The sequence below is a fragment of the Myodes glareolus genome, chromosome 8 (assembly GCF_982192425.1).
Source record: "Myodes glareolus chromosome 8, mMyoGla1.1, whole genome shotgun sequence".
NCBI lineage: Eukaryota > Metazoa > Chordata > Mammalia > Rodentia > Cricetidae > Myodes > Myodes glareolus.
The window spans coordinates 62489937-62505218 of record NC_142033.1 but is presented as its reverse complement, the minus strand read 5'-3'; the positions used below and the strand labels follow the sequence as shown (position 1 = coordinate 62505218).

Sequence of the window (15282 nt, the reverse complement as noted above, 5' to 3'; positions counted from 1 at the left end):
AAATACAGCAAGTATATTTTAAAATATACTATAAAAAGTTTTATAATGCATTTTATGCTATCCTAACAGATCACATATACTGCTATTAACATTTATAATGGCAAGAAACATTTTAGAGTTCTAGATACCTCTCAACAGCCAAACATTTCTTCCACACATGAATTAAAATCACATCTCCCTGTAACTTATCCATCTGTCCTCTTTTCTCAATGAAAAAATATGGGAAACTTATAAAACAATGAAATATTTAAAAAATATACTAATACTGTGGTGATTTGAATGAGAATATTTCCCAAAGGCTTTAGCATCTGAATTTTGGTTCCCAATTAGTGGCACTGTTTAGGGGAGACTTGGGGGTGGGGCGGCCTTGCTGAAATAAGTATGTCACTCAGGGCAGAATTTGAGAGATAAAAATCTCATCATTTTCAGTTCAGTCTCTCTACTTCCTGCTTCCTATTTGTGGTTTAAGAACTGAGCACTCAGCTCTCAGCTTCCAGTTCCCATCACACCTACCTGCTAACACACACACACACACACACACACACACACACACACACACACACTCTGGAATGTTTAGGTACTCGTCCCTCTGGAACTCTTAGCTCCAGATAAACCCTTTGATAAATTTTCTTGGTCATGGTGTTTTATTACAGCAATAAAAAAATAGCTACGGCAGGTACTACTTCATTCTTCCTGTAGCCAGTTTTTTTCATTTAGATAATTTATTCAACTAATTTCTAATATTCAGCTCAATGTTGAATTCTGCTGAGATTTTACACATCCTTTAAGCATTTCCATGTATGGCTTCCAATTGCACTTGTATGTTAATAATTATCAAATTTGCTTTTCACATTAGTTCACTCTTTCTGCTCTTCAATCTACCAGTGTCTTCTCTTCCTATTAATAAATACACGGCTATATAACGTAAAAAGTTCAGAATAAGGCTTAATCCCTAGACTTCTTTCCTCTACAAAGTCTAATACAATTCTCTTTCCCTTTTCCTCTAGCACTTTGTAAAATCAGAGTGTTCCATTGGTTGTAGGTCCTACATAATTTTCAAGCACGTACCTTCCCCTATATTTTTTAAAAAGTACTACTTTGGTTCAGACATTACTAACTACATAATACACGACTATGTTATAAAATACCAAGCGTACAAAGGAGTATTCAATAGAAAAGTTACCCTCCCTTCTGCTACTACCCAGTATGCTTTCCTCTACTAACCAACCACCTTCCCTCTGGATATAGACCAAGGATTCCTCCTTCTAGAGACTACTGGTAGAATTCTTTAGTTTGTTTTCTGGTCTTCAAAACTGATCCTCCAAGTAAAGGGTATATGGTGGCTTGATGGAGTTATAAACTTCACTGAACTGAAAGGGTTAAATGAAGATTAACTTTCAAATATTTTTAAGACAAATATAATTAAGAAAATGTACATACATCCTTATCCTAAACTACACGCATTTTATTTTTCAATATTACTTTGTTTCTAAGATAAAAAATCTCACTATGTACCCTTGGCTGGTCGTGAACTAGTGAACCTCCTGCCTCACCCTACTGACTACTGAAATTTCAGACAAGTGCCACTATTCATTCCATAAAACTGAAACCGTCATCTTTAACCATAATGCTTCCTACAATAGGGAAAAATAAAATACGTAAACACTATAACTGCTGTTCCATTTTTTTCCACTATTACAGACTGGAGTCAAGGTCTTCTATGCTAGCAGGAACTCAACCCCTGAGTTACATCTAGGTCTCGATATGCAGCCCTAGCTGGTCTGGAACTTACTATGGTCTACCAGGCTGACCTTGAACTCAACGATTCACTTTCTTCTCACTCCAAATTGCTGGGATTAAAAGTATATGCTTCTAAATCTGGCACCATTTTTAATTTTAAATAAAATGTATGGAACTGAAGTGTTATTCTAAACAAAAATTATTCCTTTAGTCATCAGTACCTACATGAATAGCTTTGCTTTTAAGAATTCAACAATGTTTATTAACAATTTTAGTAGTTAAAATTTCAACTTACAAAACTTTTAAAATTTGGTGGTCAGTGTTCACCAAAAACAACAATAAAAACTTTATTAGGCATTAATAAAGGGCCAGTTTCCAAAGACTCTCATCAGACCTGAATTAGATTCTCTGAATCCTCTTTTCAATTAGGTAGGGCCTTAGATTCTGTCCTTAGCCTCTCAGTTCAATTTTGGTAAGAATCCTACTGAGCCAGTTAACAATAATCATCTGCTTTCAGTTTCTGACTATGGCTGTATCTCATCACATCCCTTACTACTCTTTCTGCGTCAAGGATGTCATACCCTGGCTATCTCAGTAAAAATCCTGAAGAGTTAATTCAAAAAGAATCCTTTTGGTCCTAATGTTTTTTTTCTCAGTAATTTTCCATCCACTGGCTCTTTCCTTGCTTCTTCTTGGCCCTGAACGCCTGCTTTTTCTTGTATTCAAAACTGACCTTTCTCTGTCTTACTACAAGCCTCTACTGTAACCATTCCTCATGAAAAGCCTTTCTAGCCATCATGAATAAATCAAATGTTTTTCTTTAACATAATATCATTTACTAAAGTTGCTAATAAAAATTACAGAGGCAGAATGGCACTATATCCAACACTTAGACATATCAATTTTTCAACTCACCTTAACATTCTTCAGCCCCTTTTCAAAGAGACTAAGCATCTCAGAGAGTTTATTGTCAGAATGTACATTGTAGATGGTCTGACTGCGTTGCTGAAGTAAACCAATAATGTATTCATTCTCAATTTGCTCATGCATTTTAAACTCCTTGAAAGTAGCATATAAAGACTGCAGAAGAGCACGGAAGTCGTTGTTGTTGGAAAAGTTGGTTTTAGAAAGCTGAATAAAAATTTAAAAAGACAGTAAATAGATGCAAATAGAAGACAATGTAATAAGAAACATTCAAATGCATACCTAAATTTTTGTTCATAGCAAGATATTTCCTTTGTATCAATTACATTAAAGCACAAAGAAAAGATGTTCATAAAATAATAACTCATAGTTGTATAATTTAAAAGTGCCCTAGACTAAGAATATGCTGGCTGGCATTCTCAAATACCTGAAGATAAAGGAAAAATATCACATAGTCTTCTTAAGTGAAAAGATCAGACCAAGTTCCCGTCACGCCTAAAAGTTCCTTTCTCAGTATCATAATCATACCAAAGACACCTAGAAGGATAAGCCTGAATAATGCGGCTTCTTTTCCTTTGTCCAAAATGTTCTTCATGCTCTTATACTACTACCATTTAAAAATTGGAAAATACTTCACTATAGTTTAAACTTCAGTGCCAACTGATACAAAGTTAAATTATATTGAATATTGTATGCATGTATGCATCTACCTCTGTTTAAAACATTGTTTATGTATTGATATATATATATTCACCACACTGCAGTGTACATTACTACCTCTGATCAAGATACTTATACATTGTTTACATTTGAAGGTCATTGTCCTCATTTATTGCACAGTTGTTTATTGTCTTAGTCTTTAAGTTAGATAGGTATTGAGAATTATAGATCAATAGTCATCTATGTTTGTTATATTTATAATTAGACTAGTCAGGTTCTTTAGATACATAGAGATTATATTCAGTATAGGTAGATAATCTTCAATCTCTTCAAAGAGCTGTAGAAAATGGCCTTTAATCTAACCTAGAGTTCCGTGGTAGTGAGACACAATCGCTCCTGGCAACACCGATCTATTCCCGAGAGAATGTTGAGCACCAAAGACACTCCACCTGGAGCCTTTCTTCTTGGCAGAACTGGCCTTTGGGCAAAGAAATGCCCATACCTCAACCACTGACAGAGATACAGACTATCCGTAAATGGATAAAACAGGACTGTCATATCCTGCCAAGACAGGGTAAGACAGTTTTGAAAAGTTTCTTGCCTTTGAAAATGGTATGTCAGTTACATTAGGCCTTAGCCAAAGTTGGTTGCTTCAACATTGCAAATGAGACTTTGGGTGATTGCCCAGGTAGTCAGTTGTCTCTGTCATTTGTTGCACATTTTGGAAGTTTCTCGATTGCACTTCCTGTTCACTCAAGTAATATTGTTTCCCTTCTCAGATCTTTGATGGAGTTGAAGATTAGATAATTGTAGTTACCTTCCTCATGATTTAGCCAAGCTTAATTTCAATGCAATATTTAGACTCCTTAAAATAGAATGTTTAGTAAAACTTTTGTTATGCGTTCCTTGCTTAATATTGTTTATTGTTTGTAATTTTATATTTGGTATCTGTTCCTATTGTATATAGTTGTATTGGGTTTGGATCAGTCTTGTTTAGACAAAAGGGGGAGATGATGAGGAAACTCTGTTAGCCAATCACATCTAATTGGGACATGAGACCTGGACCCCAGGAAGAAAACTGGGAGATCCAGGTGCACGCTCTCTCTCTGTGCAGTGCCCGGCAGAACGATTGGAAATTGGACCTCCCACTCTTATAGTGTGAGTTTCCCCTCTTTAACCATTAAAATATAACTGTTATTCTTGAGCTAGCCTGGTTATTTATTGTACCGACCTAATTCGTTACAACAGGACTTTAATCCCAGAGTTTAGGAGGCAGAGGCAAGTGGATCTCTGTGGGTTCAAGACCAGCCTGGTTTACATGGTTGACTAAGTATGCTCTGTCCCCTCATTCCCCACAGCCTCATGTGTTTGAATGCATGCTTCATCAGGAATGTCACTATTAGGAGATGTGGACTTATTGGAGTAGGTGCGGTCTTGTTGGAGGAAGTGTGTCACTGTGGAGGGAGGCTTTGAGGTCTCATATATGCTCAAGCCATGCCCAATGTGCCAGTTCACCTTCTATTGCTCAGGATGTAGAACTCTCAGCTCCTTTTCCAGCATCCTGTCTGCCTACATGCTGCCGTGCTTCTCACCATGATGATAGTGAACTAAACCTCTGAACTGTAAGCCAGTCCCAATTAAATGTTTTCCTTTGTAAAAGTTGCTGTGGTCATAGTGTCTCTTCACAGCAATTGAAACCCTAACTTAAGACACTGCTCTCTCTACATAGTGAGTTTCAGGACAGTCAGGGCTATATAGAGAGACCCTGCCTAAATAAACAAATAAATTCAAGGTAATATTCAAATCTTCCATTATCTTTATTAAATCTAACTTCTATTGTTCAATTTAATTACAAAATTCATATTAAATGGGAAACAATTGGGTTAAACATAACAGGTAGATATATATTAAAGGGCAAATGTTACTAACACAAAACTTCTTAGGTTTCCTTTCCAAAGTGTGGTCCTGTCTTCCTGAAGAGGAGGGCACTCTAAGCTGTCTTACTAGCCTTCCACAGCAAGAACTGCGGTGAAGAACACTGAAAAAGAGGACATTCAAACTGAAGTAAAGCCAATCTGCAGAGAACAGAACTGACTAAGTATCTTCTTTAAAAGGCAGTAAGGATTAGCATAAGAAACACAGAGATCACAGATTACTAAGATTCCCTAAGAGACCCAGCTCTATCATTTATTTAGCTGGGTAACTTTTGTCTCTCAAAGTCTTTGATTCTTGCTAACTGGGAACAAAATGCCTATACTTCAAAGCATTATCATTGTTTAAAAATTAAATATTCATTTTTATAAATTTGGATACTTTTTGCTCTATTCTAATCATCAGCAAGCAGCTGCTATGATGGGCCAGATACTGTTCTTGGTACATGAAAATACACAGGGAACAAAATAAAGATCTCAACCTTTATGGAACTGACATTCTACTGAAGAGAAGAAAATGAATAGTTAACCATAATACATGAGTCAATCATCTAGCTCAGGGGTTGGCAACATTTCTGTAGAGTCAGACAGTAAATATTTAAATTTTCCCAGACTAGAGGCCTGCACCAGCTACTTAACTCAGCTGCTACAGCCCAAAGAGGAATCATAGCTAAAATGTAAGCAGAAGACTATTACTTTATTTCTATAAAATTTTGTACTTAATGACACTGAAGTTTAAAGTTTCATATAATTTTCACATGTCACAAAATAAGCTCTCAACTATTTAATAATGTAAAAATAATATTTGGCTCTTTTCCACATTAGAAAAAAATTATGGACAATACACTTGAAGAAATTCACACTTCAGATTTTAAGAATGTTCTGAAATACCACACCAGATTATAGCAAGCTTCATTAGTTTCTAATAGCTGCAAATAATACCATGGTAGTTTTGTTTAAATCAGGTTTGGGGCTGTTAGGGAGGGCTTTAGAAGTCTTAGTATAAAAAGCTGGGGATATGGTTCCGCAATAGAAAGCACATCCTGACAAGCACAAAGCTATAGGTTTGATATCAAACCCAAGATGAAAAAAAATTATTGTTAGTAGACATGTGACATAAGTAAAAAGCATTAACAAAAGCCGTAAACTTTTGATGCCCACAAAGTATCCAGTACACTGGAGCGTTAAGAAAGTTGGTACAGTTAACAACTAGTCTGTATTTGGAAGTTACTAATAGAGTAGATCTGAAGCCTGTTTTTCTTCTATCCATACAAAAACTTAAATACGTAATGGATGTGCTAATCAATTAGATGTAATTATTAAACATTGTAAATGTACACCATACCACTGTATATCTTGAATATATATCATTTTCTCAATTATACTTTAAAGCTAAAAAAAATCAGATTTGAAAAAGTGCTTTCTGGAAGAAAAAGTTTCAATTCTATTAAATCCTTAATATTTGTTACCATGATGAATACATGAACAAGATCAAAAACAAAGAAAAAAAAGAAAAGAAAGGGGAAACGGGGTTTTGTTTTGTTTTGTTTTGGTTTGGTTTTGTTTTTTTGAGGCAGGGTTTCTCTGTAGCCTTGGAACCTGCCTGAACTCACTTTATAGACCAGGCTGTCCTTGAACTCACAGAGATCCACCTGTCTCTGCCTCCTGAGTGCTGGGACTGAAGTCATGCACCACCACTGTGCAGCGGAAAGGGGATTCTTAAGCTATGACCCCATCAATTTTGATCCACATAAAAATAATTTTGTTACAACAGCCTACAGAATAGGAAAAGATCTTCACTAACCCCACCCAGACAGAGGTCTGATCTCCAAAATATACAAAGAACTCAAGAAATTGGACACCAAAAGATCACATAATCCAATAAAAAAAAAATGGAGTACAGACCTAAACAGAGAACTCACAACAGAGGCTGAAAGACACTTAAGGAAATGTTCAACATCCTTAGTCATCAGAGAAATGCAAATCAAAACAACTCTGAGATTCCATCTTACACCTGTAAGAATGGCCAAGATCAAAAACACTGATGACAACTTATGCTGGAGAGGTTGTGGGGAAAAGGGAACACTCCTGCATTGCTGGTGGGAATGTAAGCTGGTACAACCCCTTTGGATGTCAGTGTGGCGATTTCTCAGAAAATTAGGAAACAACCTTCCTCAAGACCCAGTAATACCACTTTTGGGTATATATCCAGAGGATGTTCAATCATGCCACAAGGACATGTGCTCAACTATGTTCATAGCAGCTTTGTTTGTCATAGCCAGAACCTGGATACAACCTAAATGCCCCTCGACCAAAACATGGATAAGGAAAATGTGGTACATTTACAAAAAATGGATAAGGAAAATGTGGTACATTTACACAATGGAGTACTACACAGCAGAAAAAATAACGACATTTCGAATTTTGCAGGAAAATGGATGGAGCTAGAAAACATTATTCTGAGTGAGGTAACACAGACACAGAAAGACAATTATCACATGTACTTTCACTTACAGGTGATTTTTAAACATAAAGCAATAAAAGCCAGCCTACAAACCACAATCCCAAAGAACTTAGACAACAATGAGGACACTAAGAGAGACTTACATAGATCTAATCTACATCAGAAGTAGAAAGTAGTAAAAAACAAGATCTCCTGAGTAAACTGGGAGAATGGGGACCTTGGGGGAAGGTTAGAGGGGGAAGAGGGAGGCAGGGAGGGGAGCAGAGAAAAATGTAGAGCTCAATAAATATCAATAAAAAAATTGTTTTGGAAACAGGAGTTAGTGAATTTAACAATTAAAAGCACATCCACGCTGTAGCTCAGTGGTAGAGCACTTAGTATGAACAAGGACCTGAAGTCAATCTTCAATACCATAAAATAAAAACAAAGAAACAAAAGAGCTAGGACACACACCACACCACTCTTTAAATATCTATATGAATGGTTTTCTCAAAATTTTATTTGCTTCTATAAAGATGTTTAAATACTTAAGATTTAGAAAAACCTGGACACTATTTTAAGGTACACTGAAGCTTATAATGTGCTAGAGTCTAAAACTGTTTTGAAGTATTTGTTAAGACAAATACTTAAGTATTTCTTAAGACAACATTACAATATAGGTTTTTCATACCCATTTTATTGATTAGAAAACAGGCTAGGAGAAATAATTTGTCCTCAACAGCATTAAATATTCAATAACAGAGATTCAGCTTCTGTAACTAATTTATGTCATAGATAAAATCTCTATCCCACACAGAAAGCTATCTTTTTGGATCCAAGACAGTAACTGGTCAGAATAATTGCTCCAAAACAAAGGTCTTACTGTAAGGAACACAGTCCCCCGGGAGATAAAGGGGACGATCTAGGGACAGTTTAGTTTGTCACCAATGGAGAAGTACTACTGACATAGGGTGGGTATGAGCCAAGAATGTGGCTAAAACATCTTACAATGCAGAGGACAGCCCCACAACAACTGCTGTAGCCCAAGTGTCAGCTGTGCCTTAGCTGAGAAATGCTGCTCTAGGCAAGTGTTTCCCAAATACTGTTTACCACAAACATCTTGTCAGTCCCTCACTATATAAAACGGGTGAAACAATGCAATGAGATCCAAATGGAGAACAAACACTTCAAAGATAAATCAGGAAAAACTATCTCCCTCTGTACTCTGGGAAGTATTTACAGTTCCACTTTCCTTTTCTAATGCTATGTCTAATGCACAAAGCGGATTTATGACCTACTAATGAGTCATAAGATATACTGTGAAAAACAAGGCTCTATGGCAGAATGAAAGCTCACTAGTAGTCTACACAATAATACACTCTGGTGCCTCCACATTCAACAAAGAACCTACATCTACCAAGACATACACATTCAACAAACAGTAAAACAGTAACACGGTATATTTCACATAAAATGTGTCTCAAGTCATTGTACAGGCTAAAATATAAACACTGGCCTAAAAACTGCCAAAAAAAAATTAATGCAATGTAAAACCAGTAAGTTCAAAATAGCTATAAAAAAAAAAAAAACAAAAACACAGTAAGAATCCAAACATTACCACCCCAACAGCACTTTTTTATTTTCTGTCCAATTAGCCAGGTCATACTTTCAGTTAATCAGAGATATACACTCAATGAAGAAGCTTTAGTATGCTCTGGCCAAATTTACAGATGGAAAAAATGACCTATAACTGTTTTGCATAAAAACAGTAATAAGCAACAAGTGAGGAAGGCTAAAAATTATGGCTTTCAGAGGGAGGAAAAAAAATCTAGGATTAAAATTCAGGTTCTACTAATTGCTGAGTGAGCTAGGTAAGTTATTTAACCACTAAGACTATTTCCTCACTTTTAAATGCGGGATAACACTTGTCTTACAAAGCTCTTGTAAGGATTATAAAAAATAATGTCAGTATGTAGTAAGAATCCATTAAACTCTCCCGTTTCTTCCTCTCAGCTCAAAATTCAGTATGTTCACTAAGCCAATCTTCCCAAATGCCAGCACATTTTTACAGGTATACAGAATAAAATGGAAAAAACCAAAAAGCTGACCATAAAGTTACATTCAAGCTTCTGAAAGTAATCTATTCAAATTTGCATCTATCTTCTTCTTAGTTTTGGTTATAAAATACCTTTTTTATAAGTGATAAAAGTAGATGACACTTCTTAATATCCTTACTTGAAAAATCTAGGCACCTCCCCATGTGCTTTCACCTGTTATTTTTAATGGGGGGAGGGTGTCTACATGTATGTCTAGGCACCACATGCCTATCTGATGCCGGTGGAGGACAGAAGGGAACATCAAACCCCCTAGAACTGAAGCTACAGACTCTTGTGACCTGCCATCCTCGTGCCAGGAAGAGACGCTGGGTCCTCTGGAAGATCTCTCAAGACCCTCCCTTCACCTTTTTTATAACTCGTCTATGTACATACACATCTGGGGATCTCTAGAGACACCGCATAACTGTTCTCAGAAATCACCTCAGAGACTACCCCTCATGTTTACTGTGGACATGACCATGTGCTTCCTCCCTTTTGCTCCCACTGCACTCTTCCTGGATTTCTGTGTTATCATAGATGGTAGTGCGCATGAAACTGGGACTCCTAAGGAACAGCACCCACATCTCACAATGACAACAGAAACTATTACAGGGCAGACAGAAAAGAATCAAAGGAGTTAAGTTTTGAGGATTGAAGAGAATGCTGGAAACTGGGAAGAAAATGGGAAAAGCATTATCTACCATTTGGTACAAATTTTAACTACACATTCCAATTTGGGAGGTCAGTGAATTATCAAACAAGATTCTCTGAAGACTGCTACAAAACACATCAAAAACCACTGTAGCTTCAGATGAAGATAATTAAGCTGGGAGTCTTAATACTGATTTGGGTGGTGACAGCTCTAGCACTAGCTTACATAAGCCCTTACCTAAGCCATCCAGGCCTACAACTCCCCAGTTATCATACCTAAACAAACAATAGTTTTCCTTGAACCAAAGGCCTGTTGTCTACATAGCAGAGATAAAGAAACCTTTCCATACCACTTTTTTCAAAAACAAAAAGACAAAAATACAAAGTCAAAACAAAAAGTGCACACACACACGCACACACACACATACACACTATAGTCTGTTTTGTGTGTGTGTGTGGTTGACAACTACTTCTGAGCAGAGTGTATACCAGTGACAAGCCATTAGAGAAAACTAGGTATTAGTGCAGATCGTTTCTGGGTTAGGTGTGGGACTTTGCATCCACTTCCCCTTCTCAAAGCTTGTTATTTTGTCTGGATACATTTTTTTAGTATGAGAAAATCCACAGGCAATACATTAAACTATTATACAGGAATATTTAACATAATCTGTAACAACGTAATAATTCGCTCTAAGTATATTACTCAAAGCATAGAAAAACTTATTTGATGCTTCTAAAGAAACTGTTCCATGAATACCCTGTGTTTTACAAGTTCAATACTGTGAATACAACTGGAATCTTTAAAGGTTTCCGGTTGATATTTAGAACACAGTGAAATCATATACGCTGTAGCTTTTTAGTTTTAACCAAAGTCTAGTTCTCATTTTGCAGTTTTACTAGAGGTTGTTTGGGTCAGATTTCCTTGATCTAAGAAACTAAAAGAAAGATGACAACAACAAACCTCAAAATGACAAACTAATCAAAACAACTCAATTCTTTAAGGCTGTTCTGCTGTCAAAACGAGTTATTTTCCCATCCAGAGAACCTTCACTGGCCATTGGTAACTAGAAGAAATGATGGAAATTCCTATGCAGCTTTTTCCTTCACTAAATTACCTTGGTCATAGTTAAGAAAACTGAAACTTTAGTAATCTTGATGAATAAAAGCAATAATCTCATTAACTACAAGCAATTAAATCAGAATTGGTGACTTTTTTTTACAATGCTGGGAATAAATCAGTGGCAATTTTGATTAAAGCTATACCAAATCAAAAATGCTTTATTAAACTAGTTATGCAAGAAGGAACATTTAACTGAGAAGAATTTCATTTGACTCATTTTTTTTTTAAAGTCAACCGCATTTCCAAAATTTGCTCAGATGTTCTCAAACACCAAAAAGAGACACAAAAATAATGACAGTGCCCAGTTTGCTGACAAGGGCCTGACAAGGGCCTGTAATTCTGGAGCCTGCAAGGCAGGAGCAGGAAGATCAGGAGTTCAAGGTCAGGCTCTTAAAGGTTCTCAAGGCTAGCCTAGAGGAGAAAACTGTCTCAAAAACAGTATCAAAACAAAAACATATATTTTAAAAAAAAGAGACTGGGTAGTACACTACAAATTTGATTATTTGGGAAGGTCATAATCCTTTGGCAATCTGAACCATCTTAAGTACTGGAAAGCTCCTAGGAAAATGGACAAACTGCCCACATTTTCCCTTAAGGCCAGAGGGTCTCTGGACTATCTCTCGCCAAAACAAACCAGAGAAAAAGCCTTAGATTCAATCAGTCCTCATTAATTCCTCTTCAAGCTTCTTAAGAGGCCTTAAATTAAAGGATAGTGTGAGGGGAAAACATATTCAAAAAGGTGGAGATTATAAAAACAAAACCACTAACTGAAATTGCAAGGCGATACTCTTCTGCTCAAGAGCTTAGCCAGCCGTTAAGCTTCTCCTGGGTGATAATCGCCCTCTGTGTACCCCAGTCTCACCTGAGAGTTCAAAATTATACTTGATATCTGAGTTCTATGCTCCGAGATTCCAATTGGAATGGCGGTCCAGGCTTCAGGATCTTAAAGAGCTTTTGGGGTTAATTAACAAGCAAGTGGAGAACCATGATCCTAAACAGTCCTGGCGTTTAAAAGTACCCCAGACCTCAGACTGGGTTTGGTGTTTTGTTTTGTTTTGCTTTTTCCCCAAAATGGAGGGAGAGAAACGGTTGTGGGGCAGTAATGCTAAGATCTGAAACTTCAAATTGCTGCTCTTCCGTGACCTAGCAGTGAAGACACCGGGTTCTTTCCTTGCACCTCTCTGGGTTCTAAGACAACTCCTGTTTGCTGTTAACCGTGGTGATTATTCAACACAATTTCTGAAAATTCAATTTATTTCCATGTTTAATAATGACTTAACAGCTGTTTATTTGTTTCATTTTTACAAAACACATGACTGCCCATAGTTTACACATAGATGACCTTTCCAAACATAAACCGACAATTGGGAATTTTAAGAATCATTGGAAAGGGCCTCAACTCATCTCCACAAAAGTACTTCAACTTAGGCTTCATCAATTAAAAGTCCAAAACGCGTTCCACAGCAAACCAACTTTTCCTAGGGCCCCCCCCTCTTATCTGATCCCAGTAAAAAGTCCAACAGAGGATCAACTAGCTAGCTGTCTTAAAACAAAATCTACAAGAACTAAATATTCGAAGAAAATAAAATCTGGAAGGGGAAAAGCCAACCAGAAAGAGTGCAGGTCTTCCCTAGCCCTTGTACCGGGCTGGCTTAAGGAACCAATCCAGTGCGAAGCTGGCTGGGAAAACAAGCCCGCGCCTGGGGCTGGGAGCCGCTGCCCCTGGAGCCAGGAAGCAAGCAAGTCACAGGTCCAGGCGGAGGACAGTGTTTGCAAAGCGACCAAAAGAGCCCGAAGGAGCCGGGCGGGCAGGACTGCGGTGGCGAGCAACCGCAGAAGCGGCCTGCGGAGGCGACCCGGGAGCCTCGGGGGCCGGCCGACCCGGGTCCCCTAAACCCTGTAGGGACAGCGGCGGCAGCTCCGGGCGGCCGAGAGCGCCCATTACTCCCGCGAAGGCCAGACCCGCGAGCAGGACGCAGGGCAGGCGACGCGCGCCCCGAGGGCACGTCCCAGCGCCCCGGCGGGAAGGTGCGGGAGCCGCGAGACTGACGAGCCGCTCGCACGGCGCCAACGCAGGGGGGTTGCGGGAGGCTCGCAGGCCAGGCCGCCCGGATCCCGTCCGCTCCTCCGTGCCGCCCTCCGCCCCGCGCTCCGTTACCTTGTCGCAGTAGCGCCCCACCAGCTGCTTCATCCGCCAGTGCGGGGCGGTGAAGACGTCCACTTCATCAGGAAAGGGCGCCATCGCCACTGCCTCCGCGTCCGCCTGAGCAGCCGCGGCCGCCGCCTCTCCATAGACACCCTCGCCGCGGGGCAGAGGCGGCGCGCCCCCCTGCGCATGCGCCCGCCCCGTCGGCGCGCGCGCCCGGCCAGCTCCGCGGGCCGTGACGCGGGGGCGCGCGGGCCGCCGCCATGCGGTGCTGCAGCCCACGTGATCAGCGCGTTGGGGCGTACGGCTCCCACCTTCACTGTGCACGCTCCTGCCAGGTCCTCTCCCCGGGCCACGGGGAGACTGGATCGTTTCAGCTCCTGAAAACGCACGTCTGAGGGCGGGGTCTTCACGGGAGCCTCCGTGCACGCTCTCCGGCCAGGGTGACTGGGAGCGCCTCAGGCACTCAGCGGCCATCGCTGCCCGGGGGTTTGCTAGGCCAGGGCTGCTGGCCTTGGGCCCGAGTGGTTGCTCCACGCCGTGGAGCGTGGTGTGACGGTGGGAGGCTGGCCATGGGGCAACTGGAGATGCCAGAGGGAGGACAGATACCCCCGAGATCAACAACCCCAGAGCGGTCAGATGAGCCTGATGGGGGAAGGGCAAGCCTACATGGCAGTCTGAATAGGGAAAGAACCTTAGCCCAAATCCCGCCATTTTAAGCTGAAGAAGCTCGGACCGGAAGAAAGGGCCTTAGGTCTCGCCCCTACCCTTAACCCATCCTCATCCAAGCCCTCCAGTAGACTGTTTCCACTTAATGACAGCAGCTCTCCTCTGTGGCATTAGGACTCAAGAAGAAATGGGAGAAACAAGGGCAAGGCTGAGAACCTTGCTTCATAGTCATACATTTCTGGACAGTAAGGAGAAGATATGCCGTATTCACGTTGGTATCTCCTACTCCAAATTCATGGCAACTGATAAAAGGAATCAAACGTTCAAAAATGGAGTAAGGAGGTGAGGACCCTGGAGAGCATCTGTGTAGTTCTAACTCTACCATTTGATGTCAACATGCAAGGGGAGCAGAAAAACTAGACTCCGGAGATGATAGTTAGGTTCAGTTTCCTAGGTGCACTACCCTAAGAAAGCTACAGGACTTCTGTGTTCCGACCTCACTATATTCTCTTCTGTAAAAGGGGGGTGGAAGGAAACACCTACTTCATAAGATTTTAAGGAGAACTAAATTCATATATTTGAAGTGCTAAGAGTACCTGGCTCGTCATAAATAATGTCTGCAAACAATGTTAGAGAAAACAACTATGAGGTAGGAAATTAAGACATTGCCCAAGGTTTCACAAATCAGTAAGTAAAAATTCTGGCCACATAAATCTACATCTGATAATAAGTTCGCTTCTGTGTGGTACTTGGGGGAAAAAAGAGGTTGCTGAAGAAACAGGAAAAAAAATTGACTTACTGAACTGAAAAGTTGCTGACAGATTTCTCCTTTCCCTCCCTCAGGTACCTTCTCAACCTGTTTTCCCTTCCTTTCTCTGCTGTTTCAGTAGAACTTTGCCTCT

The 15282-nt window shown here is 39.7% G+C and overlaps 1 protein-coding gene across 2 annotated transcripts in view; it reads right to left on the bottom strand.

Moving 5' to 3' along the window:
* Fbxl5 (F-box and leucine rich repeat protein 5) overlaps window positions 1-13882 on the bottom strand; it is a 43237-nt gene extending 29355 nt beyond the window's left edge. For both annotated transcript variants that reach the window (XM_085691929.2, XM_085691930.2), the window contains exons 1-2: window positions 13724-13882; window positions 2656-2871 (exon numbers count right to left, since the gene is read on the bottom strand). In XM_085691929.2, coding sequence (XP_085548055.2) covers window positions 2656-2871; window positions 13724-13807 — 300 coding nt within the window. In that variant the 5' untranslated portion in view covers window positions 13808-13882. The remainder of the gene's footprint in view (window positions 1-2655; window positions 2872-13723) is intronic.
* Between the last annotated feature and the right edge of the window lie 1400 nt (window positions 13883-15282).